Source organism: Oncorhynchus clarkii, chromosome 22 (assembly GCF_045791955.1).
Source record: "Oncorhynchus clarkii lewisi isolate Uvic-CL-2024 chromosome 22, UVic_Ocla_1.0, whole genome shotgun sequence".
NCBI lineage: Eukaryota > Metazoa > Chordata > Actinopteri > Salmoniformes > Salmonidae > Oncorhynchus > Oncorhynchus clarkii.
Window position 1 is genome coordinate 24,050,934 of NC_092168.1, and position 17,816 is coordinate 24,068,749.

Genomic DNA, 17,816 nt, shown 5'->3' on the forward strand with positions numbered 1-17,816 from the left:
TCCGTGTGTTGTGTCGTCACTCAGGTCAAACAGCACACTACTGCTGCCCCAGACTGTGTCCGTGTGTTGTGTTGTCACTCAGGTCAGACAGACTGTGTCCGTGTGTTGTGTTGTCACTCAGGTCAGACAACACACTACTGCTGCCCCAGACTGTGTCCGTGTGTTGTGTTGTCACTCAGGTCAGACAGGCTGTGTCCGTGTGTTGTGTTGTCACTCAGGTCAGACAACACACTACTGCTGCCCCAGGCTGTGTCCGTGTGTTGTGTTGTCACTCAGGTCAGACAACACACTACTGCTGCCCCAGACTGTGTCCGTGTGTTGTGTCGTCACTCAGGTCAGACAGACTGTGTCCGTGTGTTGTGTCGTCACTCAGGTCAAACAGCACACTACTGCTGCCCCAGACTGTGTCCGTGTGTTGTGTTGTCACTCAGGTCAGACAGCACACTACTGCTGCCACAGACTGTGTCCGTGTGTTGTGTTGTCACTCAGGTCAGACAGACTGTGTCCGTGTGTTGTGTTGTCACTCAGGTCAAACAGCACACTACTGCTGCCCCAGGCTGTGTCCGTGTGTTGTGTTGTCACTCAGGTCAGACAGGCTGTGTCCGTGTGTTGTGTCGTCACTCAGGTCAAACAGCACACTACTGCTGCCCCAGACTGTGTCCGTGTGTTGTGTTGTCACTCAGGTCAAACAGCACACTACTGCTGCCCCAGGCTGTGTCCGTGTGTTGTGTTGTCACTCAGGTCAAACAGCACACTACTGCTGCCCCAGGCTGTGTCCGTGTGTTGTGTTGTCACTCAGGTCAGACAGGCTGTGTCCGTGTGTTGTGTTGTCACTCAGGTCAGACAGACTGTGTCCGTGTGTTGTGTCGTCACTCAGGTCAGACAGCACACTACTGCTGCCCCAGACTGTGTCCGTGTGTTGTGTTGTCACTCAGGTCAGACAGCACACTACTGCTGCCCCAGGCTGTGTCCGTGTGTTGTGTTGTCACTCAGGTCAGACAGGCTGTGTCCGTGTGTTGTGTCGTCACTCAGGTCAAACAGCACACTACTGCTGCCCCAGACTGTGTCCGTGTGTTGTGTTGTCACTCAGGTCAAACAGCACACTACTGCTGCCCCAGGCTGTGTCCGTGTGTTGTGTTGTCACTCAGGTCAGACAGGCTCTGTCCGTGTGTTGTGTTGTCACTCAGGTCAGACAGCACACTACTGCTGCCCCAGACTGTGTCCGTGTGTTGTGTTGTCACTCAGGTCAAACAGCACACTACTGCTGCCCCAGACTGTGTCCGTGTGTTGTGTTGTCACTCAGGTCAAACAGCACACTACTGCTGCCCCAGACTGTGTCCGTGTGTTGTGTTGTCACTCAGGTCAGACAGCACACTACTGCTGCCCGAGGCTGTGTCCGTGTGTTGTGTTGTCACTCAGGTCAGACAGCACACTACTGCTGCCCCAGGCTGTGTCCGTGTGTTGTGTTGTCATTCAGGTCAAACAGCACACTACTGCTGCCCCAGGCTGTGTCCGTGTGTTGTGTTGTCACTCAGGTCAGACAGACTGTGTTCGTGTGTTGTGTTGTCACTCAGGTCAGACAGACTGTGTCCGTGTGTTGTGTTGTCACTCAGGTCAGACAGCACACTACTACTGCCCCAGGCTGTGTCCGTGTGTTGTGTTGTCACTCAGGTCAGACAGACTGTGTCCGTGTGTTGTGTTGTCACTCAGGTCAAACAGCACACTACTGCTGCCCCAGACTGTGTCCGTGTGTTGTGTTGTCACTCAGGTCAGACAGACTGTGTCCGTGTGTTGTGTTGTCACTCAGGTCAGACAGCACACTACTGCTGCCCCAGGCTGTGTCCGTGTGTTGTGTTGTCACTCAGGTCAGACAGCACACTACTGCTGCCCCAGGCTGTGTCCGTGTGTTGTGTCGTCACTCAGGCCAGAATCAGGGGGATGGCAGCTATGTGGAGCATGCTGGTATGTTGCCTCCAGGCTGCCCATCAACACAAAAACACTCCCAACAGGAGAGGGATAGAGGGAGCGAGCGATAGTGGGAGGGAGGGATAAACTGAGTTTCACCCCCACTGGTGGCTTGTAGTCACTGGTTCTCTGTGAGCTCTCTGACAGGCAAACACACACACACTTTCTCTCTCGCGCACACACACACACACAAATTTTTCCCCTGGGATTGTTTTAAGCAGCAGTGGCAGAGTTAGCGGGAAACACTGCACACTGAGGTGAATTTCACAGAGACATCCACTTCAAGATAAACTGAGTGCACAACCATTGGCCACACTACATTATGACCGTGTGAACATGACATATGGGAAGGTGGGCTCACCCTCTCATTGGCTACGTAGATTATTCTGGCGTAACAGCAGATCATGAGGAAGATGAGGGTGAAGAGTGGGACGTACCATCTGCAGGGTGGGGGGACAGAGGAAAATGCATTACACACAAGAGGGCCAAGTCTTTACATGAAATCCACACACATTTAAATGTGATTCTCCCATTGACTTGAACACAAGAGTTACTTCAAGAGCATACACTAACTAAAGAGGAAGACTGACAGGTGGAATGGTAATGACCTCTCAGGCCTGGGAGCCTAGGGCCAGGAGTTTTCCCTGGTCAAATCATGTAGTCAAGATAAACTCCTGGCCCTGGTATAAGCATAAAACACCAGGAGTGCAGTGAACTCTGCAGTGAACTCTGCAGTGAACTCTGCAAAGCCAGTAAAAGACAATCATCTAAAACATTTAACTCCATTTATTTTGTATAGGTATTTGTTTAGGTTAGATATCCTTCAGCCACCTCTGATTCAGCACTTGTGTAGAGAAGTAAAACCATAGCGCAATAGGTAAGTACTAGGGTTTCTGTCCAGGGCACTGTGAGAGGAAGTTATCAAAACAGGAGAGAACGAGAGAGGCGGAGAAAGTGAGAGAATAGCGGGTAATGAACGGCATTCTTGAGCGATGGAGGAGGTCAAGAAAGGATGACAAAGGGACACAAATTCAGAAATGCATGGTATTTCTGTTACGATGTGTGACAGAGAACGAGAGAGAGAAAGAACGGGTTCACAGCTTCAGAGGAGTGTCACCCGCTTAGAAAATGACCAGACAACAGGCCTCAGAATGCCAGGACTCTAACCACTACCCTACTCTCAGGGCCTCAACAGTACCTTAACTCATCAAAGCACTTCTGCTCATCAGAATGGAACACATCATAATAGACAGACCATTCTAAGGCTGTCCCTGCTGCTGTACATGCAGATAAACAGACCATTCTAAGGCTGTCCCTGCTGCTGTACATGTAGATAGACAGACCATTCTAAGGCTGTCCCTGCTGCTGTACATGTAGATAGACAGACCATTCTAAGGCTGTCCCTGCTGCTGTACATGTAGATAGACAGACCATTCTAAGGCTGTCCCTGCTGCTGTACATGTAGATAGACAGACCATTCTAAGGCTGTCCCTGTTGCTGTACATGTAGATAGACAGACCATTCTAAGGCTGTCCCTGCTGCTGTACATGTAGATAGACAGACCATTCTAAGGCTGTCCCTGCTGCTGTACATGTAGATAGACAGACCATTCTAAGGCTGTCCCTGCTGCTGTACATGTAGATAGACAGACCATTCTAAGGCTGTCCCTGTTGCTGTACATGTAGATAGACAGACCATTCTAAGGCTGTCCCTGTTGCTGTACATGTAGATAGACAGACCATTCTAAGGCTGTCCCTGCTGCTGTACATGTAGATAGACAGACCATTCTAAGGCTGTCCCTGCTGCTGTACATGTAGATAGACAGACCATTCTAAGGCTGTCCCTGCTGCTGTACATGTAGATAGACAGACCATTCTAAGGCTGTCCCTGCTGCTGTACATGTAGATAGACAGACCATTCTAAGGCTGTCCCTGCTGCTGTACATGTAGATAGACAGACCATTCTAAGGCTGTCCCTGTTGCTGTACATGTAGATAGACAGACCATTCTAAGGCTGTCCCTGTTGCTGTACATGTAGACAGACAGACCATTCTAAGGCTGTCCCTGCTGCTGTACATGTAGATAGATAGACCATTCTAAGGCTGTCCCTGTTGCTGTACATGTAGATAGACAGACCATTCTAAGGCTGTCCCTGTTGCTGTACATGTAGATAGACAGACCATTCTAAGGCTGTCCCTGTTGCTGTACATGTAGATAGACAGACCATTCTAAGGCTGTCCCTGTTGCTGTACATGTAGATAGACAGACCATTCTAAGGCTGTCCCTGTTGCTGTACATGTAGATAGACAGACCATTCTAAGGATGTCCCTGTTGCTGTACATGTAGATAGACAGACCATTCTAAGGCTGTCCCTGCTGCTGTACATGTAGATAGACAGACCATTCTAAGGCTGTCCCTGTTGCTGTACATGTAGATAGACAGACCATTCTAAGGCTGTCCCTGTTGCTGTACATGCAGATAGACAGACCATTCTAAGGCTGTCCCTGTTGCTGTACATGTAGATAGACAGACCATTCTAAGGCTGTCCCTGTTGCTGTACATGTAGATAGACAGACCATTCTAAGGCTGTCCCTGTTGCTGTACATGCAGATAGACAGACCATTCTAAGGCTGTCCCTGTTGCTGTACATGTAGATAGACAGACCATTCTAAGGCTGTCCCTGTTGCTGTACATGTAGATAGACAGACCATTCTAAGGCTGTCCCTGTTGCTGTACATGTAGATAGACAGACCATTCTAAGGCTGTCCCTGTTGCTGTACATGCAGATAGACAGACCATTCTAAGGCTGTCCCTGTTGCTGTACATGTAGATAGACAGACCATTCTAAGGCTGTTCCTGTTGCTGTACATGTAGATAGACAGACCATTCTAAGGCTGTCCCTGCTGCTGTACATGTAGATAGACAGACCATTCTAAGGCTGTCCCTGCTGCTGTACATGTAGATAGACAGACCATTCTAAGGCTGTCCCTGCTGCTGTACATGTAGATAGACAGACCATTCTAAGGCTGTCCCTGCTGCTGTACATGTAGATAGACAGACCATTCTAAGGCTGTCCCTGCTGCTGTACATGTAGATAGACAGACCATTCTAAGGCAGTCCCTGCTGCTGTACATGCAGATAGACAGACCATTCTAAGGCTGTCCCTGCTGCTGTACATGCAGATAGACAGACCATTCTAAGGCTGTCCCTGTTGCTGTACATGTAGACAGACAGACCATTCTAAGGCTGTCCCTGCTGCTGTACATGTAGATAGACAGACCATTCTAAGGCTGTCCCTGCTGCTGTACATGTAGATAGACAGACCATTCTAAGGCTGTCCCTGTGCTGTACATGTAGATAGACAGACCATTCATGTCCCTGTTGCTGTACATGTAGATAGACAGACCATTCTAAGGCTGTCCCTGCTGCTGTACATGTAGATAGACAGACCACAGGCTGTCCCTGTTGCTGTACATGTAGATAGACAGACCATTCTAAGGCTGTCCCTGTTGCTGTACATGCAGATAGACAGACCATTCTAAGGCTGTCCCTGTTGCTGCATGTAGATAGACAGACCATTCTAAGGCTGTCCCTGTTGCTGTACATGTAGATAGACAGACCATTCTAAGGCTGTCCCTGTTGCTGTACATGCAGATAGACAGACCATTCTAAGGCTGTCCCTGTTGCTGTACATGCAGATAGACAGACCATTCTAAGGCTGTCCCTGTTGCTGTACATGTAGATAGACAGACCATTCTAAGGCTGTCCCTGTTGCTGTACATGTAGATAGACAGACCATTCTAAGGCTGTCCCTGTTGCTGTACATGCAGATAGACAGACCATTCTAAGGCTGTCCCTGTTGCTGTACATGTAGATAGACAGACCATTCTAAGGCTGTCCCTGTTGCTGTACATGTAGATAGACAGACCATTCTAAGGCTGTCCCTGTTGCTGTACATGTAGATAGACAGACCATTCTAAGGCTGTCCCTGTTGCTGTACATGCAGATAGACAGACCATTCTAAGGCTGTCCCTGTTGCTGTACATGTAGATAGACAGACCATTCTAAGGCTGTTCCTGTTGCTGTACATGTAGATAGACAGACCATTCTAAGGCTGTCCCTGCTGCTGTACATGTAGATAGACAGACCATTCTAAGGCTGTCCCTGCTGCTGTACATGTAGATAGACAGACCATTCTAAGGCTGTCCCTGCTGCTGTACATGTAGATAGACAGACCATTCTAAGGCTGTCCCTGTTGCTGTACATGTAGATAGACAGACCATTCTAAGGCTGTCCCTGTTGCTGTACATGCAGATAGACAGACCATTATAAGGCTGTCCCTGTTGCTGTACATGTAGATAGACAGACCATTCTAAGGCTGTCCCTGCTGCTGTACATGTAGATAGACAGACCATTCTAAGGCTGTCCCTGTTGCTGTACATGCAGATAGACAGACCATTCTAAGGCTGTCCCTGTTGCTGTACATGTAGATAGACAGACCATTCTAAGGCTGTCCCTGTTGCTGTACATGTAGATAGACAGACCATTCTAAGGCTGTCCCTGTTGCTGTACATGTAGATAGACAGACCATTCTAAGGCTGTCCCTGTTGCTGTACATGCAGATAGACAGACCATTCTAAGGCTGTCCCTGTTGCTGTACATGTAGATAGACAGACCATTCTAAGGCTGTTCCTGTTGCTGTACATGTAGATAGACAGACCATTCTAAGGCTGTCCCTGCTGCTGTACATGTAGATAGACAGACCATTCTAAGGCTGTCCCTGCTGCTGTACATGTAGATAGACAGACCATTCTAAGGCTGTCCCTGCTGCTGTACATGTAGATAGACAGACCATTCTAAGGCTGTCCCTGCTGCTGTACATGTAGATAGACAGACCATTCTAAGGCTGTCCCTGTTGCTGTACATGCAGATAGACAGACCATTCTAAGGCAGTCCCTGCTGCTGTACATGTAGATAGACAGACCATTCTAAGGCTGTCCCTGCTGCTGTACATGTAGATAGACAGACCATTCTAAGGATGTCCCTGCTGCTGTACATGTAGATAGACAGACCATTCTAAGGCTGTCCCTGCTGCTGTACATGCAGATAGACAGACCATTCTAAGGCTGTCCCTGTTGCTGTACATGCAGATAGACAGACCATTCTAAGGCTGTCCCTGCTGCTGTACATGCAGATAGACAGACCATTCTAAGGCTGTCCCTGTTGCTGTACATGTAGACAGACAGACCATTCTAAGGCTGTCCCTGCTGCTGTACATGTAGATAGACAGACCATTCTAAGGCTGTCCCTGCTGCTGTACATGTAGATAGACAGACCATTCTAAGGCTGTCCCTGTTGCTGTACATGCAGATAGACAGACCATTCTAAGGCAGTCCCTGCTGCTGTACATGTAGACAGACAGACCATTCTAAGGCTGTCCCTGTTGCTGTACATGTAGATAGACAGACCATTCTAAGGCTGTCCCTGTTGCTGTACATGTAGATAGACAGACCATTCTAAGGATGTCCCTGTTGCTGTACATGTAGATAGACAGACCATTCTAAGGCAGTCCCTGCTGCTGTACATGTAGATAGACAGACCATTCTAAGATTGTCCCTGTTGCTGTACATGCAGATAGACAGACCATTCTAAGGCTGTCCCTGTTGCTGTACATGTAGATAGACAGACCATTCTAAGGCTGTCCCTGTTGCTGTACATGTAGATAGACAGACCATTCTAAGGCTGTCCCTGTTGCTGTACATGCAGATAGACAGACCATTCTAAGGCTGTCCCTGTTGCTGTACATGTAGATAGACAGACCATTCTAAGGCTGTCCCTGTTGCTGTACATGTAGATAGACAGACCATTCTAAGGCTGTCCCTGTTGCTGTACATGTAGATAGACAGACCATTCTAAGGCTGTCCCTGTTGCTGTACATGCAGATAGACAGACCATTCTAAGGCTGTCCCTGTTGCTGTACATGTAGATAGACAGACCATTCTAAGGCTGTTCCTGTTGCTGTACATGTAGATAGACAGACCATTCTAAGGCTGTCCCTGCTGCTGTACATGTAGATAGACAGACCATTCTAAGGCTGTCCCTGTTGCTGTACATGCAGATAGACAGACCATTCTAAGGCAGTCCCTGCTGCTGTACATGTAGATAGACAGACCATTCTAAGGCTGTCCCTGCTGCTGTACATGTAGATAGACAGACCATTCTAAGGATGTCCCTGCTGCTGTACATGTAGATAGACAGACCATTCTAAGGCTGTCCCTGCTGCTGTACATGCAGATAGACAGACCATTCTAAGGCTGTCCCTGTTGCTGTACATGCAGATAGACAGACCATTCTAAGGCAGTCCCTGCTGCTGTACATGCAGATAGACAGACCATTCTAAGGCTGTCCCTGCTGCTGTACATGCAGATAGACAGACCATTCTAAGGCTGTCCCTGTTGCTGTACATTTAGACAGACAGACCATTCTAAGGCTGTCCCTGCTGCTGTACATGTAGATAGACAGACCATTCTAAGGCTGTCCCTGTTGCTGTACATGTAGATAGACAGACCATTCTAAGGCTGTCCCTGCTGCTGTACATGTAGATAGACAGACCATTCTAAGGCTGTCCCTGCTGCTGTACATGTAGATAGACAGACCATTCTAAGGCTGTCCCTGCTGCTGTACATGTAGATAGACAGACCATTCTAAGGCTGTCCCTGCTGCTGTACATGTAGATAGACAGACCATTCTAAGGCTGTCCCTGCTGCTGTACATGTAGATAGACAGACCATTCTAAGGCTGTCCCTGTTGCTGTACATGCAGATAGACAGACCATTCTAAGGCAGTCCCTGCTGCTGTACATGTAGATAGACAGACCATTCTAAGGCTGTCCCTGCTGCTGTACATGTAGATAGACAGACCATTCTAAGGATGTCCCTGCTGCTGTACATGTAGATAGACATACCATTCTAAGGCTGTCCCTGCTGCTGTACATGCAGATAGACAGACCATTCTAAGGCTGTCCCTGTTGCTGTACATGCAGATAGACAGACCATTCCAAGGCAGTCCCTGCTGCTGTACATGCAGATAGACAGACCATTCTAAGGCTGTCCCTGCTGCTGTACATGCAGATAGACAGACCATTCTAAGGCTGTCCCTGCTGCTGTACATGTAGATAGACAGACCATTCTAAGGCTGTCCCTGCTGCTGTACATGTAGATAGACAGACCATTCTAAGGCTGTCCCTGCTACTGTACATGTAGATAGACAGACCATTCTAAGGCTGTCCCTGCTGCTGTACATGCAGATAGACAGACCATTCTAAGGCTGTCCCTGTTGCTGTACATGTAGACAGACAGACCATTCTAAGGCTGTCCCTGCTGCTGTACATGTAGATAGACAGACCATTCTAAGGCTGTCCCTGTTGCTGTACATGTAGATAGACAGACCATTCTAAGGCTGTCCCTGCTGCTGTACATGTAGATAGACAGACCATTCTTAGGCTGTCCCTGCTGCTGTACATGTAGATAGACAGACCATTCTAAGGCTGTCCCTGCTGCTGTACATGTAGATAGACAGACCATTCTAAGGCTGTCCCTGCTGCTGTACATGTAGATAGACAGACCATTCTAAGGCTGTCCCTGCTGCTGTACATGTAGATAGACAGACCATTCTAAGGCTGTCCCTGTTGCTGTACATGCAGATAGACAGACCATTCTAAGGCAGTCCCTGCTGCTGTACATGTAGATAGACAGACCATTCTAAGGCTGTCCCTGCTGCTGTACATGTAGATAGACAGACCATTCTAAGGATGTCCCTGCTGCTGTACATGTAGATAGACATACCATTCTAAGGCTGTCCCTGCTGCTGTACATGCAGATAGACAGACCATTCTAAGGCTGTCCCTGTTGCTGTACATGCAGATAGACAGACCATTCCAAGGCAGTCCCTGCTGCTGTACATGCAGATAGACAGACCATTCTAAGGCTGTCCCTGCTGCTGTACATGCAGATAGACAGACCATTCTAAGGCTGTCCCTGCTGCTGTACATGTAGATAGACAGACCATTCTAAGGCTGTCCCTGCTGCTGTACATGTAGATAGACAGACCATTCTAAGGCTGTCCCTGCTACTGTACATGTAGATAGACAGACCATTCTAAGGCTGTCCCTGCTGCTGTACATGCAGATAGACAGACCATTCTAAGGCTGGCATCTAAAGGCAGACAGCAGGATGTGTGTTCAGCAATGCAACATTTAGCAATCTTTCAACAAATCAAATCAAATCAAATCTATTTATATAGCCCTTCGTACATCAGCTGATATCTCAAAGTGCTGTACAGAAACCCAGCCTAAAACCCCAAACAGCAAGCAATGCAGGTGTAGAAGCCTGAACAGTCTTTCAGTTTCATCAGAGCGAGAGAGTCCACACTGTTTTTCAGATCCACTCCAACTCCTCATTCCCCAGGCCAGACACATGCTACGCCAGGAGTTCATCCTGACCACGTGACCTGACCAGGAAATACTCTGTGTCATAGTCATAGGATCTGGAACATCTCAGGGCTCTTTCATTGTCCTTTGATATCTGCCCTAAATAGAAACTGACATTCACAGTGGCTTATGTAACAATAACATTACACTTCTGTTCATTTAGCAACAACTATATTCACATTACAATCACTTACTAGATGCTCTTATCCAGAGCAGTTTAGACTAAGTGCATAACTATCCTCAGTAAGTACTGCCTGGATACTGGGGAAGTGGGAGTGTGGCGCTGTCTGGACATGTTGTCTGAGGGTGTGTGTGTATGTGTGTGTGAGTTTGTGTGTGTGAGTGTGTATGTATGTATGTATGTATGTATGTATGTATGTATGTGTCTGCGTGCGTGCATGTGTATGTATGTGTCTGTGCGTGCATGAGTGTGTGTGTGTGTGTGTGAGTGTATGTGTGTGTGTGCGTGCGTGCATGCATGTGTGGGAGTGTATGTGTGCATGAGTGTATGTGTGTGTGTGTATGTGTGTGTGTGTGTGTGTGCATGTGTGTGAGTGTATGTGTGTGTGTGTGTGTGTGTGAATGAGTGTATGTGTGTGTGCGCGTGCGTGCGTGCGTGTGTGTGAGTGTATGTGTGTGTGCGCGCGTGTGTGTATGTGTGTGTGCGCGTGCGTGTGTGTGTGAGTGTATGTGTGTGTGCGCGTGTGTGTGTGTGTGTGAGTCTATGTGTGTTTGCGCTTGCGTGTGTGTGTGTGAGTGTATGTGTGTTTGCGTGTGCGTGCGTGTGTGTGTGAGTGTATGTGTGTGTGCGCGTGTATGTTTATGTGTGTGTGTGTGTGCGTGTGCGTGCGTGAGTGAGTGTATGTGTGTTTGCGCGTGCGCGTGTGTGTGCGCGTGCGTGCGTATGTGTGTGTGTGAGTGAGTGTATGTGTGTTTGCGCGTGTGTGTGTGTGTGTTTGCGCGTGCGAGTGTGTGTGTGGTGCGCGTGCGTGCGTGAATGAGTGTATGTGTGTTTGCGAGTGCGTGTGTGTGTGTGTGACAGAGTGACAGGATGTAGTGAAAACGTGCTCACCTCACCCCTGTGTGATTTAATATAACCCGCTCTCCGGAATAAATGGCGTCCAATTACACAGAGCCTCCCGTTAACGATGGGGGAGGAGGGAGAGTGGCCTTTTAACGAGGGAGGGGGGAGAAGACTAGAGAGGTGGGGGAGAGGGGGGAGACGAGGGAGGAGGAGTAATGAGCGGCAGCTACAAAGTGCTCTAATTAGCATGATAATGATCTGCCATTAGAGTCTGCTGGAGCTCTACAGCTGAACATCACCCACCCGGAGAGAGACGGAAAGAGGAAGGATGGATGGAGGGTGGGTGGGATGGATGGATGGATGGAAAGAGAAAAGGGGAGGGAGAGGGGTGAGAAAGGGGGGAGGAGACTGACCAGGAGAGGTAAGGACGGAGAACACAGGAAGACAAGCAACATGGACAGAAAAAAAGCAAGATACAAAAAGAAAGGAAGGAGGGAGAAACTACAAAGAACACTAGTTGAAGCCAGCGCTTGCGCACTCACAAACATGTACACCCACACGCCATCCTGCAGCTCGAGAAGCTCTCCAGCCCTGCTCTGAAGTGAGAGGACAACTGATGAAAGCGCCATTAATTAGACACTTGTGAAAGACACACCGGCAACACCTCAGCTACAAACATGCTACCATCTCAGGCCAGAGGAGGAAGACATCATGAAGGGAGGGATGGGCCAGAGAGCAGAGAGGGAGGGAGGGCAGGGGGGAAGGATAAAATAGGTAGAGTATCTCTCTCACACACACATAAGCAGGCTGACACCCTTTCACAAACTCAGGAGAGGGGTCCAGAGGATTGTTTGTCAGTCTGAAACACTGGAGTAAAAGGCACATGAAGCAATTCTTAAGCGCTGATGTTTGAGTTCAATCAAATACACCCCCCCCCCCCACAGTTTGATATTCCTTTCTGTCTGCCTCTATTCTCAGGGGTAGAGAGAGGGGGAGAATGAGGACCTCTCGTTCTCTCTCTCCGTCTTTCTTTAATCTTTCATATTCGCTTGACTGAACACTGATGAAGACTAACTACTGAGTTTTGGAACAGGAGATGAAACCTCTCTCTCTTTCCTCTCAACCTCCCTTCTGTTCTCTCCTTTTTACCTGACCCCTTAATCCCTCTCTCTCTCCTCCACCCCCCTTCACCCACACTCTCTCGCTCTGAGCATCAGACGTGCGTGCGTATGTGTGGTGTGTGTGTGTGTACAGTATATAGTGTGTGTGTGTGTGTTTGTCTGACGTGCTTCGTCCGGGCCTCTAATCTCTCGTCTCGTTTGATGTAATTAGACTTAATGAAGATTCCCAGATCCTCTAAGCAGCCCGTCCCCCAGGCGACCCACGGCGCTATGGAAACTAGGAGGGGGAGGAGGGGGGCTGATAAAAGACAGAGAGACGGAGTGCTAGCACTGCTGTCTGCATTGATAGAGAAGAGTGTGTGTGTGTATGTGTGTATGGTGTGTGTGTGTGGTGTATGTGTGCGTGCGGTTAGAGAGATTGATTCCTCACTGATGCTGCGAGCGCTAGCATGATTGCCTGGCTTGATAAGTGAATGTCTGGCTACGCTAAGTGATTGGCAGGTCATATCCAGGCTTGGGGAGACGTAATCCTTCATAACATTCTGAAGAAACACAGACATGTACAGGAAGGAACACACACACACACACAGGAAAAACCTCTGGCCTCCGAACATACAAACCCCTTCCCCTCTCTCTGTAGGGACCACCCCCCTCCTCTCTCCCTCCCTCCCTCTCTCCCTCCAGTCTTCCCTCTATGCACTGGCTTTGATGGCTGAGAGGTTTTCACTTACATCCCAAATCTCCAAGCTACGTGGTTGCCTGTGATCCAGCTAGAGAGAGAGCGAGAGAGGGGGGAGAGCGAGAGGGAGGGGCAGGGAGAGAGTGAGGGTGATTACAAAGGGAGAGAGAGAGGACGAGAGAAAAAGACAGAGAATCCTGTGAATTTGGTGGGGAAAGGAGCATAGCTGTTGCTATTAATAATCTCAGACTAGAAAGAGAAAGGAGCTCGGAGACTCTGGTTCTGTCCCCGATCCTTCTTACCTCTGTTCCTTCAAGACAATCAATCTAACAATAATGGATAAGTGAAATCAAAGGCTAGTTGGGACATCTTTGCTGAAACCTCAGGTCAAAAAGGAAGAGATGACTATAAACTATAGATGAATACAGGGGAGGATGTAGAACAAAACGCAAGGCAATGGAAAGGACATGAAAAATATTAACAGAAATCTACATTCAAAATGCATTGTTAGCATGACAACAAATAGACAAAACTGAGTGGGAAAGTCACCACCAGGCTCCTGCTGGGCCGTAGTATCCACTGAACAGGGGCAGGGAGGCCATCACCAAGGGCACCCCCCAGGCCATCAGGTGGTACAGTCTGGGAGAGAAGAAAGAGCAGTGATTACATACCAATGGGAAAGACCACAAACACACAGCCCAGATGGTCTCCATGCCGTGCCACAAATTAAGGGATAGAACACTCTGTGGAGAGAGAGGATACAAGAGTTGCTGATCACACGCGCACACCCACAACCCCATACACCCACAACCACCTTTCTTCTTATTCTCCCTCATTCTTTACCATGTGCTTCACTGAACACTGACGAAGACAGACCAGCGTGTCTCGGGACAGGGGAGGAAAGCATCTCTCTCCGCCCGTCTCCTAGGCTCACAGGGTCTGCTGGTGGTCCTCAGGTGGTCATGACTCAGTGAGCCTCCCTGGCAGATTGCGGTCCAGACACAGTGGCTGAAGGAGTGAGTGTTGTCGATACTTTATGGACCGTACAGTTACACGGTCGATATGTCGTCAGGACTACTATGACACGGTCAATAAGCGGTCAGTCCTACTGCAACACTCGATACACGGTCAATACTGCTCTGGTCCACTGAATGTGACAGCTCTCATTCAGGTTACATGGCCGTCTGAAATCCCAGGGAATATGTGATCTCTCTCTCTCTCTCTGTCTCTCTCATATTTGATTTTACAGCCCTCTATCACCTCCTCCCCTCTCTTTAGATGAAAAGTGAAAGAGAGAGAGTGTATGAGTGAGAGAAAGACAGGAAGGAAGATAAAGAGCGATCGAGAAAAGGGAGGGAGGGAGAGAATGACAGGTTGTAGAGGAAGCTTAACAGAGACAGATTGGTGGGTGGTCACTGGGCGAGAGAGAGAAAGAAAGAGAGAAAGAGAGAAAGAAAGGAGAGAAGCGAGACATCGAGAGAGAGAGAGAGAGAGAGAGGTAAAGAAGGATAAATAGTGAAAGGGAGAGAATGGATATATAGAGTAGATCTAGAGAGAGACACAAATAGTGAAATCAGTTCTGCCACTCAACACAGTATCTGGATGTGGGGAGGTGTGGGGGGTCTGTCAAAGAAAATCGATTCACACACACACACACACACACGCGCGCAGCGCTCGAAGAGGGAGGTGACTAGGTCCGCAGCAAACATGGACTTAATGACGCACAGCAGGACTGGTACGCTCCGGCTAAAACGCACACACACGCTTACTTATCACACACTGAACATCTCTCTCTCTCTCACATATTCTCTGGAGGATCAATCTCTTTTCAACTCTCTCCGTTTCCCTGCCTCACTTTTGTCTCATTTGGTGTCTCTCTCTGTCCTCTATTTTTAGTGCCCTCTTGTTTAAGCCATCTCTCCCACTACGAGCATAGACTTTCATCTATCTATTCTCTATTTCATTTTTTCCTTTCTCAACTTCACACACACACACCAATTAGGGGTATGGTGGTAGTCCGGATGTTAAAGTGATGGGTGAGTGAATTCACTGTTCCTAAAAAAAACACACACACACACACACACACACACACACACACACACACACACACACACACATTCAACTGTCCCCTCTTGAGTTAAACCATCATTATATGGCCAGGGTTACAGTTGATCAATATGAGAAACACCTCCGTGCTTTCCTAACCCCTCCCCCACACACACACTGCAAACATAGACGCACTCACAGGAGCATACACCCAGACAAGCACCCACATAGACGCACTCACAGGAGCATACACCCAGACAAGCACCCACATAGACGCACTCACAGGAGCACACACCCAGACAAGCACCCACATAGACGCACTCACAGGAGCACACACCCAGACAAGCACCCACATAGACGCACTCACAGGAGCATACACCCAGACAAGCACCCACATAGACGCACTCACAGGAGCATACACCTAGACAAGCACCCACATAGACGCACTCACAGGAGCATACACCCAGACAAGCACCCACATAGACGCACTCACAGGAGCATACACCCAGACAAGCACCCACATAGACGCACTCACAGGAGCATACACCTAGACAAGCACCCACATAGACGCACTCACAGGAGCATACACCCAGACAAGCACCCACATATGCATTTCGGATGCACTCAACCTCAAGGGAGTATGAGTAACAGAAACAAGAGAAAACACATTAATATGCACAAACACCAACACACACACATGCATCATCACAACACACAGCATTGATTTACGACTCCTTTTTCAATTAGTGCTTGGAGGAGAGAGGGAGACACAACCCCCCCCCCCCCTCCCCCCACACACACGTCAACAAACTTTTTCACATGGATATTGGTTGTCCATCTCTCTTGCACACACACACACTGTCTTTAGCTGGTGGATGTTGGTTGTCCATCTCTCTTGCACACACACACACTGTCTTTAGCTGGTGGATGTTGGTTGTCCATCTCTCTTGCACACACACACACACACACACTGTCTTTAGCTGGTGGATGTTGGTTGTCCATCTCTCTTGCACACACACACACACACACACACACTGTCTTTAGCTGGTGGATGTTGGTAGTCTACTCACAGCTCGTAGCGGCTGGTGCTCATCTCTTTGACCAGGTTAAGGTAGAGATTCACTGTGATCAGGCACACCCAGGCCAAGGCACTCCAGTCTGGAGGAAGGAATGGAGAGAGGGAAGAAGAAACAAGGTCCTATTGTATAATCTATAACACAGAGAGGTAGGGAGGGAGAGAGGGAGAGAGGGAGGGAGGGAGGGAGGGAGGGAGGGAGAGAGAGAGAGAGAGAGAGAGAGAGAGAGAGAGAGAGAGTGTGTGTGTGTGTGTGTGTGTGTGTGATTACAGAGTTTGACAGAACAGGCTGGGACAACTGTTAGATTTATGGATTCCCAGTTTCAGTCCCCCCCACACACGCACACACACTTGGATTGTTGTAATTTTGTCTAAATGCATGTTGAGTGTTTGTGTGTATGTGTTCAGTGATGAGTGATGGTGTGCAGAAGCTTCTGTTTTGTAATCTCTCCCATTTATGATGATAGACAAAGAGGCAGACAGACACTCCAGCTCAGGCAGCATATACAGTGGGGCAAAAAAGTATTTAGTCAGCCACCAATTGTGCAAGTTCTCCCACTTAAAAAGATGAGAGAGGCCTGAACATTTTCATCTTAGGTACACTTCAACTTTCCACCATAAATTGCAAATAAATTCATTAAAAATCCTACAATGTGATTTTCTGGATAATTTTTCCTCATTTTGTCTGTCATAGTTGAAGTGTACCTATGATGAAAATTATAGGCCTCTCTCATCTTTTTACGTGGGAGAACTTGCACAATTGGTGGCTGACTAAATACTTTTTTGCCCCACTGTACAGTACACCTTAAATAATCACACACACCTTGGCTTAATCACACACACGTCCTGTACATCAACAATACCATGTCTGTGTGTCATTAAGGAGAAACTTCCTTTCTCCTATCATTAATCTCTCTCCCAGTTGCATCACTCTCTATAGGAATAGAGGGCATTAATACCTGCTGTTGCTGAGAGAGAGGGGGAACACACACTCTCTCCGTCAGGGGTAGTTCTGTACTTTAATGTCCTCTCTGGCCCCATTCACTCTTTTCTCTGTCTCCTCTTCTCCCACTGACTGTTGGCATAGCTCACTTCATGTTACCTTCACTCTCTTTTGCCGTTTTGCACTCTCCCCATATCCTCCACTTCTCTCCCTCTCTATCACTGGCCCCCATCCCTCCTCTCCCTACCTTCCTCTCTCTCCCTTCATAATGAACAGAACTGACATAGAACCACTGACCCCGCCGCTGTAGTTCACTGCCCTTCTCCCAGTCAGCCCTGTAAGCTGCGTGTGTGTTTACACGTGTGTGTGCATGCGTTTACATATGTGTGTGTGCATGTGTTTACACATGTGTGTGCATGTGTTTACACATGTGTGTGTGTTCTCATGTGTTTACACGTGTGTGTGTGTGTGTGTGT

The 17,816-nt window shown here is 48.3% G+C and overlaps 1 protein-coding gene across 1 annotated transcript in view; it reads right to left on the bottom strand.

The window, feature by feature from the left end:
• The window catches only part of LOC139380678 (cyclic AMP receptor-like protein A), a 115,060-nt gene that overhangs the window by 73,007 nt on the left and 24,237 nt on the right, over window positions 1-17,816 (bottom strand). The window contains exons 6-9 of the mRNA XM_071123605.1: window positions 16,393-16,480; window positions 13,826-13,915; window positions 13,329-13,367; window positions 2,327-2,405 (exon numbers count right to left, since the gene is read on the bottom strand). Coding sequence (XP_070979706.1) covers window positions 2,327-2,405; window positions 13,329-13,367; window positions 13,826-13,915; window positions 16,393-16,480 — 296 coding nt within the window. The remainder of the gene's footprint in view (window positions 1-2,326; window positions 2,406-13,328; window positions 13,368-13,825; window positions 13,916-16,392; window positions 16,481-17,816) is intronic.